The 20,200-nt window shown below is 40.1% G+C and overlaps 1 protein-coding gene across 1 annotated transcript; it reads right to left on the bottom strand.

The window, feature by feature from the left end:
- Positions 1 to 171: 171 nt before the first annotated feature.
- On the bottom strand, positions 172 to 19,805 carry commd7 (COMM domain containing 7). The gene is made up of 9 exons (XM_081386683.1): positions 19,610 to 19,805; positions 18,575 to 18,628; positions 17,954 to 18,056; positions 17,209 to 17,265; positions 17,083 to 17,120; positions 16,875 to 16,965; positions 16,724 to 16,773; positions 596 to 644; positions 172 to 483 (listed from the first exon to the last, which is right to left on the bottom strand). Exons 1-9 carry the CDS (start codon positions 19,691 to 19,693, stop codon positions 407 to 409), a joined length of 603 nt encoding a protein of 200 aa, XP_081242809.1. The 5' UTR covers positions 19,694 to 19,805; the 3' UTR covers positions 172 to 406.
- Positions 19,806 to 20,200: the final 395 nt, after the last annotated feature.

Raw genomic sequence — 20,200 nt, 5'->3', positions numbered from 1 at the left:
AAATATTTGACTAATTATGTTCTGTATTCATTCCAAAATAAATGTATATTTGTGTAATGTATTGTATTAATTATTTTATTTATAGGCTACAGTAAGCAGATGGTTCGATTTCAGGTAACAAAATATGAAATCCAACACTAAATTGAAGAAGAAAAAACACCATTACAGAAGAAATTTATTAAAGGTTTAATAAACAGAAGATCATCAATAAAGAGCATCAATGTGGAATGTGATCTTTGTCTCACACAAAAACACACTGGACACAAACAAACACACAACAGAATAAGATCACTGAATTATTAAAGTTTCTTCTTGAAACATTTTGAGAGTATGGGAACATCATTACAACTCTTTACTGGTCAACAAAAAAACGGGGAAACTCTGATTACAATGACCTCCGACCCGGTTAACTGAAGCAGTCCATACTAGCTTTGGCACGCTCCATCTCATGAAGGAAGTTATAGAACTGGGGTAAAGTCAGCTCTAATGTGGAGAGACACAAACAAAACTATCAAAAATGACAACAAATGTATCCTGAAAATGCTAAATCAAGTACAGTTTAACAACTTGGACAATTAATTTGAAGTAAACTCACCCATGTACACATTTTCTGTTGTGTTTCCTTTTCTGATCACCAGTTTCAGCTGTGAGAAGAAAAAAGTTGAATGAATCACAAGCCTTATTCATTAAATATTCACTTCAATATGTGGGGCTCTTCCCCCAATGTGGGTATGAATAAAAAAAAAAGTTTTTATATATAGTTTGTATACTTTGGTAGGTATGTTCTACACTAATCAAGTCAATCCCTGAATACTGAATTAATTTCTAATCATTTCAAATAACCAGCTAATATTCATTAAGAATATCGATAAACTTTATTTAGCTGTAACTGTCTAGATTGGTAATATGTGGGAAATTTTTTTTTTTTTTTTTCAAGACATGTAATGTTTTAAACACTACATTTGTGCAGGGAAATTAACTTTAAAGAAGATCTACAATTCCCATTTTCATTCATGGGGATAACATGGAAAATGAGCCATGCTTTAGTGGAGGATTTTGGTGACCTGGTGGAAAACAAACACACTTTTAACATTAAAATAACATGAAATTACCACTATAACCAGTAGATGGCTGCAGAAGACCACATTAGCTCATTTGTCATTTCCACTCCCTTTTATAGTTTTGTGTTTTACTTTTAAATATATCATAAAATGATTAGAACAAATTTTAGAAATGTATTTCATTGAAGTATAGAGTATAGTAAGAGTAGGAAGTCACAAAGTCTCATGCCATTTAGATGAAAGGAATTTCATAAAATAAATAAGGCCAAATTTTACAGTGGGTGGGAAACTGTCTTGAATTGTTTCCCGCATCATATTATGTAAACTACATTTATGACAAAGAACTACACAGATGCAGATATCATAACAATCTATCAATAAATGCACACAAACATCGTCCTCTGGTTCTGACGCTGGCTTTGTGCTGCTGCGGATTGAAGAGCTCACTGAATAACGCAGACTAAAATACGGGGAGGAGCCGAAGCCTGCCGCCGGTTTCATATGAGTTTTAAAGGGGAGGTGATCACGAATTAGTGTAGCCTACATATTACGGATATTACATTAGGCTGCTTCTGGAAATACAACCACTGAAGATTACAAATGAAAAACAACATACTTAACTGGCTACAAACCAAGAAAGAATTTCACTTTTTTTTTGCTGACGATGATTAATTATGGGTTGGGGACCGTTTCCTTGGACAAGTGTGACTCAAGTTGAACAGGAACTTTGTGGAAATCCCCATTGTGCCCCTTATGAAAATTAATGTGCGGCCAATGATAATGATTCGGCTATTGTGATTGAATCTGCCACTGGCGTCTGTCAAAACAATACAGAAAACTGCTTATCAGTGTCTCTGTTTACATTCCTGATTGGGACACACTGCTTCAGTGGTGTGCAGTTGGCTATAGGCAAACTATAGGCAAGTTGTCTGCTGCTGTAGTTGAGGCTGATACAAATCCACCAGATGACAGAGAGTGTTTTAATTGTGGTCAGCAGGGCCCTTTAGCCCATAACTGTAAATGCCCACTCAGAAGGTGTAAAAAAAAAGAAAATGTGACAGAAATTTCTGGTGTTAATGTGGGTTTGAAAGTAGATCAGTGAGAAGAGATAAAAAATAAGGTCAAAAGATTGAAGTCTTAAAGGGGTCATGAACTGCATTGTTTTATTGTTTTATAATGTTTCCTGGTGTGCACTTATAATGTTAGTATGATTTTTACATCAAAAATTGTCATAATTTAGAAATAAAAGGCATTTTTCCTAGCCTGGTTTTAGCAGGCACACACTGATTTGGCACATTCCACATCCTGTCGTTCTGGCAGATTGGCTTCTATATAAGCTGTTCAGACTAACTAGAAAGTTTTGAGCTCTGAAACTTACAGGATGTTTTTATAGTACAGTGACCTCTTATATGTCAAAAGATCAAGGGATTTTTGATTTCTCAGTTCATGACCCCTTTAAGGAAATCTTTTTGAAGGAAACATCTATAATATCTATAATAATTATTTTTATAAGTGAATGGATAAATACAGGTTGATGACTCCAACAAATGTTGCAAAAATATATAAAAATGATGTTTATTTGAAAATGCATGTAATTTCTGTCAAAGATGTCTTACTCCTGACTTCCACCAACTGCGGAACGGCTGTGGATCGGCTCCGGATCGGCTCCATGCTCCGCTGTCCTTCAATACCCACCAGGTCCGGATTTGTTGCGGAACGGCTGCGGCCATGACTAACAGGTGAAGTCACGAAGACCCACAAGATCTCGTGAATTCACGTATGATCGCGCGATATAAGTGCTGAATTGCTGCGGAGCTCTCCGGCATCCGGCAAAAATAGAAGCTCTGCGTATCTGCTACGGAGGGCCGGAGTCGGAACGCAGCCATTCCGCAGTCAGTGAAAATACACACATTGACTTTAATGGAAACCTATTGACTCCGCCGCCGTTCCGGAGCGGATCCGCAGCCATTCCGCAGTTGGTGGAAATCAGGGGTTAAGCTGGGCTAGAGTCAAAAGATAGTAGATAGAGTCTGATGTTACAAGTTTATGGAAATGCAGTTTACCAGTTCTGAATGCCTCAGAGTCTCTCTCTCATTCAAAGTCCGATAAAAGCTGCTATCTGAGCCTGTGTCATAAGTGATAATAAGCTATTTATAGTAAAGAACTGTGTTTCAGTTGAAAATCATAGACACGTTGTAGGAGCCATTTTTTGGGGCAATAATGTTTTTGTCCACTGGGTGGGGCTGTGTATAAGTAGATCCCCTGAGCAACAGGTGTGTGCGTTGGTGATTAGGAAGCACCCAGTTTTTGACCGCACGACAGAGTAGCTTGTAAGTTGGATCTTAGTTGTATGCGGTCCATAAGGTATGGCTTTGGGTGTACACGTGAACAAGGAAAAGCCACAGGAAGTTTACGATCATGTTTAATGGAGCAAAAGTAATAAAGAGACATTTTTTATGCATCTACATCCGTCTGCATGGACTCCGTTTGTACGCGTTCTAAACTTGCAAACTCCTATCATCAACGGCAATGGCATAGGAGAGCCGGCACAAAGTCAAAAACTCTGCTTCACTGGATAAAGGAGATCATCTGGAGTAAAAAGCAACACGCTTGTTTCAATGGACCGAGGGAGGCTGTTTGGATAAAGTCTCTCTGTTTCTGCACGTGAGGATCGTCTCTTCAACACGTCTGGCTGGATTGTACTCGGTGGATTCGTTTGGATTAGTTTTCCCTCTCTCGTTGGTGTCATCATTGGATTGCTGCGCGCTCATCTGGCCGTTTAAAGGGCCGATCGTTCGACTGGATTGTAGGTACGTTGTTGCAGCATTAACATGGCCATGTGATATTGTGTGCACACATTTGCGTAATTCCAATGCATTGGTTGCCAAAGACAGACGAACATTGTTTGTGTGTTTGAATTGTATGTTTGTTCACAACTGTTTGCAAAATGGAAAATGAAATGTCTATGAATGCTAAAGGGTTTAATGAGTCAAATCAAAACCTGTCTAATGTTGAAAACGAGTTTGAAAGAGGGAAAAGACCTGTTAAATTAACAGCTAAGGCTTTAATGGAAAAACTTGACACTTTGCAAAATTTAAGAAAAGCTAAGTTAAACAAGGCTCAGAAACTAATAGAGTCAATTAACAGGTTAATCTATGAAAACAAAGAGTATGAACCTGAGGTACGCTTGCCTTATGAAGATTTTGTGAGGTTATGTTCAGAGGCTAAAGAAGCTCACGAGTCATTGTTGGTTATTTTACCTGTGGATGAAGCTGAAAAACATGAAATATGGTTTAAAGCCAAAATGATACCAAATAACGAGTTAATTGAACGGGTGAACAAATGGTTATCAGACATAGCAAAAGGTCAGAAAAGCTCTGAAATGGGTGAAGTATGTAGTGATGTTGGTCCTGGAGACAGCGTCTCAAACGTGTCCTATGCTACCTCAAAACGTAGTAAACACAGCTCACACCGCAGTTCATCTATAGCATCTTCATGCATTCAAGCGGAGGCAGAAAAGGCTGCACTTATGGCACAAGCTGTTGCATTGAAGGCCAAGCATGCAATTGAAGCTCAGGAGGAGGACTTGAGACAGAAAAAGGAACAATTGGAGTTGGATGCTCAAATAGCAGCTTCAAACGCAAAGATCGCTGTGTTGCAAAGGTCTGATAATCCAAGCAAATGTTCACGTAATTCAAGATCAAAATCAATTGGGATTAATAAAACTGATAACCTTAAGTTTGATTCTTCTCGGCCAAAGTGTTTGAATCCCGATGCAAACGAATATGTATCAGTGAATTCAAAGCCATCGAATACAGCTGGAGCAGCTGATCTCTCTGTGTTGCGAGTCATAACAGAGAATCAAAGGAAAGGATGGAGAGATCAACAAATATTCCATACAGCTCAACAATCTGATTTCCAATATTCTGCTCAAGTGCAACAAAGCAATATGGGAGTCGATCAAATGTCACATGCTCTTCCTCGTTATGGTGATCCACTGTTTGAAGTCTTAAAAAGACAAGAGGAATTAACATCTTATCTCATTCAACAGCAAGGAAATCCTCGTATCTTACCAAAAAGAGAGATCCCAGTATTTGATGGTGACCCATTGCAGTATATTGCATTTATCAGAGCGTTTGAACATGGCATTGAAGAGAAAACTAATAATGAAAAGGATCGTCTGTATTTTCTCGAGCAGTTTACAAGAGGACAGCCTAAAGATCTGGTCCGCAGTTGCCAGCATATGGCCCCAGACAGAGGCTATGCATTAGCCAAAAGATTACTACAAGAACATTTTGGCAATGAATTCAAGGTATCTACTGCCTATCTGGAGAAAGCCTTGGGCTGGCCCGCTTTAAAGGCAGAGGATGTGCAGGGATTACAGGCTTATGCTTTGTTCTTGCGTACATGTTGCAATACCATCGATGAACTTTCATACATGCAAGAACTTAACATGCCTAGCAACATGAAGATCATTGTTACAAAGTTACCTTACAGGCTGAGAGAGCAATGGAGGGCTCAGGCTTGTGAGATTATGGAGTCCAGTCAAGGCAGAGCAAAGTTCTCACACATTGTTGATTTTATTGAAAAACAGGTCAGGGTGGCATCTGATCCTGTGTTTGGAGATATCCAGGACAAACAGGGCACGGGTAAATTCAAAACCCAAGTACGCAAGACATTTAAAGGGAATAGTTTTGCCACTGATGTTGCTGTTTCAATTCCAAATAAGAAGACTGACATTGGGTCAGTACAGCAAGGATACTGCCCTGTATCTAAGTCTAATGGAAACTGTTTGTTCTGTGCAAATCAACATCCATTGGAAAGATGCTTTACTTTGAAGAAGAAGACTCAACGAGACAAGATTGAGTTCTTGAAAGCCAAGGGAATTTGTTTTGGCTGTCTAAAGACAGGACATATGAGTAAGGAGTGTGACAATCGTTTGATATGTGAGGTTTGTGGAGAAGTGCATCCAACTATCCTGCACATCTATCGCAAGGAGGTATCTGGGAAAGAGGGTCAACATTCTTTTTCGTACCATGGGTCAGGAAAAATCTGTCTCCTGCAATGTTATCGACGGACTGGAAATCAGTGGAATAGATACCAACCGTTTCTTCCCACTTCCTGCTGTATATACACAGCAGAAGATGCCTGTCGACTCTGAAAACATCATTACTCAGGAGGAGTTATCCAAATGGTCATACATGGACAAGGTTAAGATACCACACATTCAAGCAGGCGTTGATTTACTGATTGGAACTAATGCAGCTAATGTGATTGAGCCATATGAAATAATAAACAGTCATGGTAATGGGCCATTTGCCATTAAAACCCTACTGGGATGGGTTGTTAATGGGACCATGGAGGGAAACAGTGACCACAAGAATGAAGCTGGGCATTCTGCGGTTACTGTTAACAGAATTTCCGTGGTTAAATTGGAAGAGATGCTCAACAATCAGTTTAATTATGATTTCAGTGAAGGGACTGCTGATAAGGAAGAAATGTCAAGAGAAGATCTTCGGTTTGTGGACATAATGACCCGCAGTGTCATGCTCCAGGATGGACATTATAGCCTACAGTTGCCATTCAAGACTGGTAATGTCATGTTACCTGATAACTTCTGTGTCGCTAGGCAACGATTAAATGGTCTGAAAAGGAAACTGGAAAGAAACAAAGGGTTTCATGAACAGTACTCTCATTTTCTTGCTGATGTTGCGCTTAAAGGTTATGCAGAGAAGGTACCAGCTCACCAATTAGATCGTGTGGATGGCAAGGTTTGGTACATTCCTCATCACGGGGTGTTTCATCCCAAGAAGGGATCACTGAGAGTTGTGTTCGACTGTGGAGCAACTTATAAAGGAGCATCACTTAATAGTCAATTGTTGCAAGGCCCTAACCTTACCAATTCTTTAGTAGGTGTGCTGATGAGATTCAGGCAAGAGCCAGTAGCCTTCATGGCTGACATTGAAGCAATGTTCTATCAAGTTAAAGTGGCTGAAGAAGAGGTAGATTTTCTTCGGTTCTTGTGGTGGCCGGATGGAAACTTGGCAAGAGAACCCATCGTATTTAGGATGACAGTTCATCTTTTTGGAGCTGTGTCTTCTCCAAGCTGTGCTTGTTATGCCTTGAGACAGACCGCAAAGGACAATCAAGCAGACTTTCCAGCTGAAGTAATTGACGCCATTAACAATAACTTTTACGTAGACGACTGTCTGAAGAGCGTCTCTTCTGAGGAAGTGGCCATTTCTATGGTTGCTAATCTTACTGTTCTCTGTCAAAAAGGAGGTTTCTGTTTAACAAAATGGATCAGCAACAGTCGCAAAGTGTTGCAGTCAGTTTCTGAGGAAAACCGAGCTAAGGATATACAGCAACTAGATCTGGATCGGGACAAATTGCCTGTTGAGAGAGCTTTAGGTCTTCAGTGGAGTGTGGAAACTGACACCTTTCAGTTCAAGACTTCCTTGAAAAGTCAACCATGCACTAGGAGAGGCATTTTATCGGTGGTAAGCTCTGTCTTTGATCCCTTGGGTTTTCTGGCACCACTTATTCTGCCTGCTAAGGTACTTTTGCAGGAGTTGTGCAGACTGAAGTTGGGTTGGGATGAAGCTATACCATCGATCCACCAGGAGAAATGGATCCATTGGATTTTCGAATTGGACAGAATGGCAGGATTCCAGGTAAACCGATGTTTTAAACCTATGGAATTTGAATTGCCCTCCTATGCTTGTTTACATCACTTCGCAGATGCTTGCGAAGATGGATACGGCACAGTTTCCTATATTAAGATGCAGAATAGTGCAAACGAGGTACATGTGGCTTTCTTGCTGGGCAAAGCCAGAGTTACACCACTAAAACCGGTGACCATACCTCGTTTGGAGCTTACAGCGGCTGTCCTGGCTGTCAAAGTTGACGTCATGCTAAAGAGGGAGCTGCAACTTTCATTGGAAGATTCGGTCTTCTGGACTGACAGCATGACTGTCCTTAATTACATCAAGAATGAAGACAAACGGTTTCATACATTCGTTGGTAATAGGGTGTCGTACATAAGAGACAGAACACAACCTCAACAGTGGAGATACGTGCCCACTAAAGAAAATCCAGCAGATGATGCATCTCGTGGTTTGAAAGCAAAAGATTTTCTGAGTAATAAGCGATGGATTGATGGTCCCAGTTTTCTCTTGAAGCCGAGTGAGACACACTTTCCAACAAGTGATCTGATATCAACTGATGACCCAGAGATTAAAGGGTTAAAAGTCAATGCTATGGTTGTACAGAATGGACAGAATGCCACAAGTCAACTTATTCATTTCTTCTCAGAATGGAAACGTCTGAAAGTTGCAGTCGCTTGGTACTTGAAACTGCAGAAACTTCTGATGGAGCTGAGACGTAAGCGAAAGGAGTTATCTTTGGGGCAGATTGACAGTGTCGCGGTGGATGTAAAGTTACAGGAATTTAAAGCGTCTCTGGGCAGACAAAGTTTGACACTGGAGGATCTTTCTATGGCTGAGCATGGCATAATTCGTTTCAGTCAACAGGAACAATTCCAAGAGGAAATTGCTGAACTCAAGGGTAGAAACGTTGGTGTTAAAAGAAACAGTAATGTTTATAGTCTGGATCCTGTATTGTGTGATGGACTGTTGCTAGTGGGAGGAAGACTTGGTAAGTCAGCTATGCCGATCGAAATGAAACATCCCATCTTGCTATCTAAAGATCAGCATGTGTCTCATCTCATACTTCGAGATATTCATGAAGAGTTGGGGCATAGTGGCAGAAATCAGATGCTTTCCAAGCTCCAGTTTAAGTATTGGATTACAAACGCCAACTCTGTTGCAAGAAAGATAATTTCCAAGTGTGTCATCTGTAGACGTTATAAAAGGAAGTTGGGTGAACAGAAGATGGCAGACCTTCCAGTGGAAAGGATCACCCCTGACCTGCCACCTTTTACTAACGTTGGAGTGGATTTTTTCGGGCCTATTGAAGTAAAAAGGGGACGAAGTAAAGTGAAGCGCTATGGAGTGATTTTTACTTGTATGGCAAGTAGAGCTGTCCATTTGGAAATGGCATACTCCCTAGATACAGACTCATGTATTAATGCCTTACGCAGATTTGTCTGTCGTCGTGGACAGGTCATTCACATGAGGTCTGATAATGGGACAAATTTCATCGGAGCCGAGCGGGAGTTGAAGGAGGCACTTACTGCATTAAACAATGAAAGGGTTCAAAGGGCCTTACTGCAGAAGGGAGTTCAATGGAGCTTCAATCCTCCTACAGGCTCTCATTTCGGTGGAGTATGGGAGCGCATAATTCGAATGGTGAGACAAATTCTTTGTGCAGTCCTTCGGCAACAAACATTGGATGACGAGGCCCTGCAGACTGTCTTGTGTGAAGCCGAAGCTATTTTGAACGATCGACCGATCTCTAAACTATCCAACGATCCTAGCGACTTGGAAGCCCTCACGCCCAATCACATCCTGCTTATGAGAGGAAATCCTGCGTTACCGCCTGGGTTGTTTGAAAGATCTGATATGTATGCCAAAAAGAGATGGAGACAGGTGCAATATATTTCCAATCTCTTTTGGAAACGATGGGTACAGGAATACTTACCCTTGTTGCAAAAGCGACAAAAGTGGAACAAAGAACGAAGAAGTTTTTCCCCTGGAGACATTGTGATTATTGCTGATTCTACTGCACCACGTGGTTCATGGCTACTTGGAAAAGTCGTGGAGACCTTCCCTGACAAAAAGGGCTTGGTACGTTCAGTAAAAGTTCAAACTAAAAGCAATATCTTAGAACGTCCAATTAGCAAGCTTAGTCTTTTATTAGAAGTAGACTAAAATAGGGCATTCAACAAGTGTTTTTCGTCATACATTTCATACATTGGTATAAAACTTTAATTGGTATGTATGGCTCCATTTTGTATGAATTTGTAATTGTTATGCCAATATGTCATATTCAATTAAGGGGCCGGTGTGTAGGAGCCATTTTTTGGGGCAATAATGTTTTTGTCCACTGGGTGGTGCTGTGTATAAGTAGATCCCCTGAGCAACAGGTGTGTGCGTTGGTGATTAGGAAGCACACAGTTTTTGACCGCACGACAGAGTAGCTTGTAAGTTGGATCTTAGTTGTATGCGGTCCATAAGGTATGGCTTTGGGTGTACACGTGAACAAGGAAAAGCCACAGGAAGTTTACGATCATGTTTAATGGAGCAAAAGTAATAAAGAGACATTTTTTATGCATCTACATCCGTCTGCATGGACTCCGTTTGTACGCGTTCTAAACTTGCAAACTCCTATCATCAACGGCAATGGCATAGGAGAGCCGGCACACACGTTGTAGATGTTAAAAGAAATCATGCTACAGGCAGTTCAGATTTTATATATTTAGAGGGCAATTTTTATGTAAATGTTTTAAAAGTAAAACTGAATGACTTTAAAGAAGTCTTTAAAATAATAATACAGACCTTAAATCAGGGGTCACCAAACTTTTTTCTCTGGGGGCCACATTATCGTTCCTGACTGTGATGGGGGGCCGGGGCCGGGTCAGCTATATAACATAGAATTGTATGACCCAGACCAAAATGACCACCAGCAGGCCTCATTGTGTAGTAGAGATTACTAGCCTGGCACAGCCATCCCCACTACTATATCCACAATACTATATCAACACTTGATTCCTGGCACATATTTGTTTATCTTTACTAGTGGTTTGCAAAAGTTGTAATCGAGTCTTCACGCTTTGTTTTATTTAAAGTTATTCTTCACAAATAATCGTTGGTCCACTGTTCTTTGAAAACTCTCCACTCTCTTTTAGGGGTGGAACGGTACACAGAAGTCACGGTTCGGTTCATACCTCGGTTCAGACATCACGGTTGGGTACAATGAAGGGAAAAACAAAACAAAAATGCAGAAGGCTTGTGCATGTCTCAGGCTGGACCACCAAAAGAAAAATAAATGTCTTAAAGGAGAACTCCGGTCAATTTTAACATTGAGCTCATTTTATTGTACATTTGGAGTGCTGTCAATACAGAGAACAACTACAAAAATCAGTGTTGCCTACACCGAGTTATTCTATTTTTAAAATTTGCACCCTGTTGACTTCAATAGGGCAAGTACTAAACCATTTTTATACATATCTTTTACATCTACTGCAGTCAGATCCACTCGTGTTCACTCAGAAGGAATCACTACATTTTCTGTGCACTTGTAATGACACATCAAGGATGTTAAGAGGCTCAAAGCAGGTTTAGTACTTGCCCCATTGAAGTCAACAGGGTGCAAATTTTAAAAATAGAATAACTCGGTGTAGGCAACACCGATTTTTGTCGTTGTTCTCTGTATTGACAGCACTCCAAATGTACAAAAAAATGAGCTCAATGTTAAAATTGACCGGAGTTCTCCTTTAAGCCTTTTATTTTTTTTTTTAAATAAGTTTTATTAATAAAGTAAAGGCATAGAACCAGTTTATTTGTAGTGCACTGGCAATAGTTTTATATAATTAGTTCATTAATTAAATTAAAAAAATACCTTGATATGGTTGGTAATTGGACCTGAATTAATTGAAAATTAATCTGCTACATTTCAGATTAATATATTTGTTTTCCTTAAAAATGTAATTCACAGTAACTTAAACACTTTGCAGTTTGAATGATGTCCTGCATAAACTAAATGACGGAGTATGTTTTTATGTTTCCACTGTTCGATCGCGGCTGCGCCACACACACACACACACACACACACACACACACACACACACACACACACACACACACACAAATATAAGTAAACACTTTACGACTTTTTGATCGCGCCCACACCTCTCTCTCAACATATTCCAGCATTGCAATCTTTACTCCGCAGCCTGCTTCAGAGCTTCAGAGCTAAGGCGGAGCTACAGATTAGGTGTCCCTAAGAATCCGCGTATCTAACAGTAGTTCCGCATTACATTAATTAAATTGCACGCAAGTTTTATTTATTTTTATACCGTGTATTCTCTGTGTAAATGTATGCACCAAACTGTGACGCCCGTACCATGACGTACCGTCCATAACGACTTTTGGGGATTGCCTCATAGGGCCGATTCAAGTGGTGGGGGGCAGAGGGGCTGGGGGGCCAGTCAAAGGGGGGTGGCGGGCCTGAGTCGGCCCGCGGGCCTTAGTTTGGTGACCCCTGCCTTAAATGATAGAAGTGACATTTTGGACTTGTTTATTTTAGGACCAGTAACTTCTTTTAAGCCTGGAACACAGCAAGCCGACGGTCGTCAGGCAGTTTTTGTGCGTCAGTCGGCTAAGTTAGTGAAGTCAATTAGAAGCACTCACTTCCTGATGGCTGACCGTAGGGTGACCAGACGTCCCGAAAAATTCGGGACAGTCCCGAAATCTAAGCTGTTGTCCCGAATCCCGAATCCGGCCCTAATTGTCCCGAAAATTATACTAAAGCAAATTCTTGAGTAGTTATTGTCTGATAAAACATTAAAAACTGTCCGTGGAGGTTGAGTCGTCCTGCAGCCAGCCCCCGCCGGCTGCTTATTGGCTGCAGCATATTTTTCTTTTTTTGAAGTTCAACAAAGATACCGTAGGCGCGAATTAAAATGCATTGATAAGCGAGCACGAGTTGCCGCAGCCGCGAGGACAGTGAATGAGCAGGCAGCCAGTAAAGGAGTGATTGATTGGTCGCGGCACTGTTTTCAAAAATAAACTTCGGCCTAATGTCTGATGTTGGGTTACACAAAGCAAATCATCTACACAGTTATTTAGTTTTCTTATTTAATGACCGACAATTTCGTCATAATAATAATTTTGGCATAAGGCTTATTAGCGTTAGACTTTACTATAGCCTGAAATGTCTGATTTACGCACTGTTACAGCAGTCTTTTTTTTTTTTTTTTTGGTCACAATTTGAGTTCATGATTTTAATATTGTTTTTTGTGGCAGACTAAATATTAATGACAGACTGTTGATCTTTGAATAAAAATATGTTTGGTTCAGGTTTGAAAATTCATTTTATTATAGGCTATGTAGTCTAATATCATAGTAGGACTACCCCAAAACCTCCCCAAACAACACTGCCCCCCCCCCCATCACCCAGCTCTCCCCCCATCCGCCCCCCCCCCCCAGTCCCGAATTTCAGCCAATCTCATCTGGTCACCCTAGCTGACCGTACTGCGCAGACTCAAACTGAGCTTGACGACGTAGATGTGACGTGAGCAACCCGTCTGTCTTCTAGTAGCTGTGCCAAGAGAAATCTGAATCATTCCCTTCCGAAACTTGCAGAGACGGAGAGCGTGAGTAGGAGGTGTCCATGAGATAGGAGCAGGAGAAACTTTTGCTAGGTATTCTAATTAATTATTTTGTCATTTTGCCTCCACGTCCCCCCGATTGCCCGCGAGCTTCTCCTCCTGTCCATACGGTAATCTCTCTACTGTGCGACAGAGAGTCGCGTGGTTATGATGCAATCGTTAGCCTATTTTTACAAAAATAGCCATAACGTAAAATACAAGGTATTGGAGCCTTTTATACATTTTCCTGTTTCTTTAGAAATAAATAATGGACAAATGGAGTCTTTAAACGCCTCAGATGTAAAGTTAGTCGCTGTCAAAGTGACGCCAAAATGAATGGGAGTCAATGGAATGCTAACAGCAGGTGGGGGTCCGCTAATCAATGGCGGCCCCCGGGGAAGCTTTAATGTTTTCTGGAACATTGCCCCCCTGGTTCCGCACCGTTGGCTGAAATTGGTCCTTGTCGGCTTTTTTTTTGGCCGATTCGACCTGTTGAATCGACGTCGGTGAAAGAGAGAACTCTGATTGGCTGTTCAGCTTAGTGAACGAGTCAGTGCATGAGAATAATAGCAAAACAGCGAGCAAAGAAGTCAAAACGGTACAGAGAGAAGGCTGTTCTAATGTTACGTCATTTTACCTGAGTGTTCCTTGGCGAATATTTCAATATGAACATGAGCGGAGTGGAATAAAGAAAGAGTTTAAAGGGGTCATATAATGCCATTTTTGTACAAGCTAATATGATTCTTTAGGGTCTAAATTAAAAGTTTGTAATATACTTTAATTAAAAATTCTCATTAGTATTGTAAGAAAACACTAATTTTACCTGGTCAAAAACAGCTCTGTTTTCAGCACGCCGTTTCAGTGCATGTGTCTTTAAATGATAATGAGCTTTGCTCACCCCGCCCCTCTGTTCTGTGCGGACACCGTATTAGACATTCTCTGACCGTATCTAACACAATAACCACGTGTTATTTGTTATAAACGTGGGATTATGAATTATATTGAGAACGTCGTACATAGAAAACATGCCGTAATGTACCCTGAGTGTAAACCTTAGACGCATTCATCATGAAGCCTGCAGCAAGGTTTGCAAATTTCGCAAAGATTAATATAAATACTAATATAAAGGTTAATAAAACATTACACTCACATCTTCTGGAGGTTCAGCAGGAACACGTTGGTACCGATCCGTTTTTTTCTCGTTTGTAAAGCTGTCTGGTGTGAAATGATTCGCGCAAACATGAAAGCACAGACGATTGTGGGGAATCCCCGTGAGGGAATCCCCGCGTCAATCCTTTGGGCATATCGCTTCAAAAACAAAACTCAGCCACTGCTTATTCAACGGCTCGGATTTAGGAACATCCAAATGACTGCTGTGTTCCTTATTACATCTAAGAACAGAACACCACAATCGCTTAGACGCCATTCTACTCCAGCATATCAACAATGGCGGACTACTATGACGACAGCTGTCACAGCTCGCTCAGGGCGGGTCTTGTGTTGAAACACGGCTGTCAATCACAATAGCGGGAGGGGCGTACGATCTTATGACGTCACAATATCGAACGGCTTGATTTCAGAGATGGTCAAACATATAAGGAGATTAAAACAAAACCACTGGATGGATTTTTATCATGATAGGATGGTTGTGTACAGGCAATGCCAACAGACATTTCAGTGCAATCAACTTGTAAAAGTGCATGTACCATTATATGACCCCTTTAACAGGATTGATATTCAAAACGTAAGCTTTGTTTACGGTTTGTGTATCTGCAGCCTGCAGCGTCGGTTTCCCTTTTTGAATTACGAATAAAGACGAATATATCTGCAGAAATAGACAGTTGTCTCATTTACACGCAGGCGTAGAACGCGCATTCTAGCTAACAGTCGGCAGTAGTTCTCTCGGTGTGTTCAAGTGGAGCTTTTTACCCCGACGTGAGGCGACAACACAGTCGGCTTTCATCAGCGCTAGTTCGTCGGCGTCGGATTGGTGTTCCAGGCTTTAGTCTCCACAATGACGCAGGACCAATGGCTCCGGCTACAGATGTACAGTAGCAGTACACTGAATGGACGGTTGTGATAACTAAACTCACTGAGTACAACCTCAGCAGTGCTAGGTTGCTGACTGACTAATTTTCTTCGACGTGTTAGCGAATAGAAACGCAGATCTGTGACCTGGAAGGTCACAACGTGCCGAAATCCAGGGTCTGAGTGTCAGCCGCACAATCGATGGAGATATGCTTCAGTCTATCTGTCCATGTGTGGAAAATGTGTTTATCTATTTCTTAGCCAATCAGAATCATTCAACCTGAAGCAATGATGTAGCTCAGACCTTGGTGAAGGGTATAATTGCTGTGATCTTTGTAACTTTAAGCAGGGCGGCCTACAAACTCCCGTGTGAGTCTTGAAGCTGACTTCTGCTGATGAAACAGCAAACTATCTTAAGTAAAAAATGTCTTAAATTTATTATAATTCTGACTCTTGTCTTAAATTGACTATACGTTTAACTCCTGGTCTTAAATAATCATTTATGGTCCTTGGGTCATTAACTGTAAATCCCCTAACAGTAGAGAGAGTTCAGGAGAAAGTGGGTCAATTGTTTGATAAGTAACACCTGTTTAGTTATCTCAGTGACAGGTGGATATAAGCCACTGGCTAAAGGCACCCACACACTACTACAGGATAATCGGGCCGATTTTAGGCCCAATTCTCCTCTTCCGACAATCCTAGGTAAAGTCCCGATTATCTTGATGGTTCAAAAGATTATCTTATCAGATTTTCCTGTGGTGTGAAATGTGTTAAGAGTGATTGAATCTGTTCGGAAGAATGTCAGAGCTGCACTGATCTCAAATCGTAAATATTCAACATGCTGAATATTTACGAACAGAAATCCTGTTGTGTGTGGGGAACCCCGCGGACAAACGCGCAAGCACTCTGTAGATTGTCACATGGAACGAAACGATATCAAATCAGAAAGTGAGCTGACTTCATCCAAACCTTTTTCTTTTTTTTCCCGCGAAATTGTGCAGCGCTGAGTGTGGAGTTGAAAAGCTGCCTTTTCTGTTTATTATTGAATGAGAATTAAAATAAAGTTTGTGAAAGTTCTTTTGCCTCCCCAATGATTTCTACCATTGACCAGAAAAGTATTACACATACATAATGACATTTTTGGGGAAATCTGTCAACTCCAACTCCGCAAAATCTGAAAACTGACACTGACTTTCAGCAACTAGCGTCAATTTCTCCAGACAGTAAAAAATCTGGGCAAAATTTGGGTTGCATAATCCAGCCTTTCATCTGTTTGAACCATCAAGCAAAGGTTAAATGCACCTTAAAATCAATCTGTCAGTGAATATTTGCTCTGACTTTCAAAAAAATTAAAGAGGTTTACCTGTAGAAAAATGTTTCCAGTCTTTTGCAGCTCACTTGTACCAACAGTAACTGCAAAATAGTATGCGTTTAAATTATTCACATATTATTTATATTCTTATTTGCATTGGAAATTATATAGATTTAAATACAAATGTTTATTGATTGCTTACCACCAAATTTCCACTCCATGTCAACAAGCTGGTTGACCATTAGTGTCTGTCCCACAGCCAGCCTGGACAAAACAGGGTAGTGGACTCTCCACTGAAATAAATGGAAGATGTAGACACACTGAATCTTAGTCATACCCATCCACAACCGCAGGGAAACAACAGAAGCACCAAAATAACTCACCCATGATGGCTTAATGCTAAGTCATACCTGGTCAGAGAAATGACTGGCCTTTTCTTCATTTAGTCCTGTGATTAAGCAATAGATCACACTGTTAAATATTGACAAATGGGAAATATAATCAGATTATGGCAGTGAGGAAAGATCGATTTGTACCTAATGAGAGCAAGTCCACCTTCACCTGTTCAGCTGTTAGGTTTCTTTTTAAAGCACCTGAGAAGGGAGGAAGACATTAATAATGTTTCAATATTCACATTCTATCTCTGTTCCAAAGCCTAGTGAACTAAATAGGCAGCATTCTAACTGATATGGACCTTGATAGCATACCAATGTGAATCTATGTATCAGTCAAATTACTAATATGTAATGCCTTAAAATGCTGCCTACGTAGACAGCTCACTATAGGCTTTTTAAAACTCAGGCTATACATTTTTGTACGTCTTTCTGATACATATTATTCTACACTACCACTTTGATTATTTCCCCCCCATCAGTATGATTAGTAATTTGACACGTTTGTCTTAATTTAATGTCTAAAAGCACAGGCAGCAGGAGAGTTATTGCATGCAAATGTAGCAGCACACCAATGCATACTGATTGGTAGAGTCGGGCAGTCTGCATGTGACATTAGGTCGAGATTCCCAAGGGCAATTTGCAACAAGGGCTATTTGCATATGTTAGGATCCTCTAGACGCATAATGCAGCAATTTGGTGTAAAATACAGTGAACAATCACTCACTGTGATTAGGATCATAGCATTCACTGTTTAAATTAGTGCTGGGGTCAGGCTAAGCGTCTACATTAGATGTTATCACCAGCAGAAGGGGAGTGCATTATTCAACAGTGGGAATTCAGATTAAGGTGCTCGATCTGTTCAAGCTGAGGGTCCTGAATGTTTTACCATGAGGTAGGAGGAGTACACTCTTCATCAGAGCCCTCAGTGGCCCTGCACTCATCCCATTCTCTCCAGCAAACTCTGTCAGCTGATGCAAGAACCTCTCTGACTGAAGAGGACAAAGACAAATATTTAACTTTTACTTGGGTGCAATTATAAATCCTCTTAAAGGGATCTCCCAAAAATGAACATTCTGTCATCATTTACTGACCCTTGTGTTGTTCCAAACATGTATGACTTTCTTTCTTCTGCTGAACACAAAAGAAGATATTTTTAAGAATGTCGGTAACCAAACAATTGATAGGCCCCATTGACAGATGAAGAAGAAAGAAATTCATACAGGTTTGGAACAACTTGAGGGTGAGTAAATGAAGACAGAATGTTCATTTTTTTTGGGTGAAGTATCCCTTTAACTACAAATAGAATCATTTCACACGCAGGTTATCACAAATGTTCAATCTTATTGATTTAAATAATCAATCTTTTGTTATATTCATGTATTTGGCAGACACTTTTACCCAAATCGGCTGCATTCAAGGTAGACATTTTATCCTCTCTTGCATTTCCTGGCAATGATTTAACAGAGAAATAACTTTTCAGAGATGTAATCTGGGAGTGTTGCCTCACCTCTTTGGGTTCTAGAAGGAACTGGTATAAGATCTCTGTCAGACTCACAAACTGCTGCAGGGAAGTAAAGTTATTAGCCTTGAATGTAGGTTACATTTGTGTATCATCTACAATCTAGGTGAAAAGCTGAAATAAAGGTATATCCGTGAACACAGTAAGTACAGCAAGTAGCGTGTAGAAACATGCAGATAAATGCACACTACCAATCAAATGTTTGGACAAAACTTGACTTTAATTCACTTTAAGCAGAACTGAACACCAGGCTCCTGTTTGCTGCTTTTCCATTACTGTTCATCTTGTTCAACTCACCCATTTAAAAACATTACAATATTAGCTAAATATTAGCACACACACAAAAGAAAAGAAAATTGCACTAATGAATTTATTTAAAACAAAAACAAAAAACCTAGGCCTATCAAGCATGATGTATTTAGATATTTTAACATCATAAGTCGAGTGTGTTCAAACTTTACAGGTAGTGTAATGTATGTTTGCTGTTGATTGTTGCATATAACACTTTAGCAGTGGTCAAATACATATTAGAAAAAAGGCATAATTGTGTCTATGCTACTTATAAAAAGAAGTCAAGTTGTTTCCTCAAACATTCACAGCAATCCAAAATGAGTGCCTGTTATCAACGGTATGATATCGTATAATTGTGATCGTGTCGAAATACATAAAATACAAAAAAATACGGTAAATCATTTTAAATAAGTGCCTTGAAGTTTAGTAAGTTACGCGTAAAATGCATTAGGCTACAACATCACTAAAGCTGAGGTTATTCATGCTAATGCTAAGTGTTATGGTACTGTAATGTCATCACGTGACAACAACACATTATACACGCATGTATATAATACATACATGTATTAAGCGAGACATTAGGTGAATTATTTTTGAAGGCGCGATGATCGATAGACCCGTTTATTTACATCCAGTTTAATTATTCACAAAATCTGTTGATCACCAATACATTAAACTCATTATTTAGGATTATAGTTAACACTTTCCGTTCCCAGCATACTGAACTCCTACCTGGTCACTGAATTTATTCAGATTCTGAAAGTCAGTGCTGACATTGTCGGGTAAAGTATCATTCGTGAAATGCAACTGCAACATTGTTTCCTTGCAGGTCCGCTGTTCATACACTCAACTGTCACATCTGCTTCTGCACTTCCGCTGCTAATTCAGGCCAACGATTTAACGCAGCACTTTCGCCATTCTCAGACTTGCACGCCCTGAGCACGTGTGGTCATAAATGTTCGTAGTGCAATGATAATGCTGAAGAATTTGTGTGCGTAATTAAACGATCATAGTGACAAAATATGTAAATATTATTTTCTTTAAAGTAACTGATTATATTTCGTCTCATTTGGGCTATATAAAATATGTGCCATGATATTAACCCTTAATTGGGCAGCAGCATAAAATACCTCAGTAAATTAATGTATTGCTATTTTCCAAAACATCAGGTCTCACATAATAACATTTCGTGTTTTTATTAAAAATGTTGCATCGTATAGTTTGTATCTCATATGTAAAAAAATTAGGCTATCAATATTACTCTGGCAAAATCTAATGCAATGCCATAAACTATGTTTGTTAGTTTGTGTGAACAGGACAGCT

The sequence above is a fragment of the Scardinius erythrophthalmus genome (genome assembly GCF_964197995.2).
Source record: "Scardinius erythrophthalmus genome assembly, chromosome: 15".
Lineage (NCBI taxonomy): Eukaryota > Metazoa > Chordata > Actinopteri > Cypriniformes > Leuciscidae > Scardinius > Scardinius erythrophthalmus.
The sequence above is the reverse complement of the archived record's forward strand: the minus strand, read 5'-3'. Positions and strand labels throughout refer to the sequence as shown.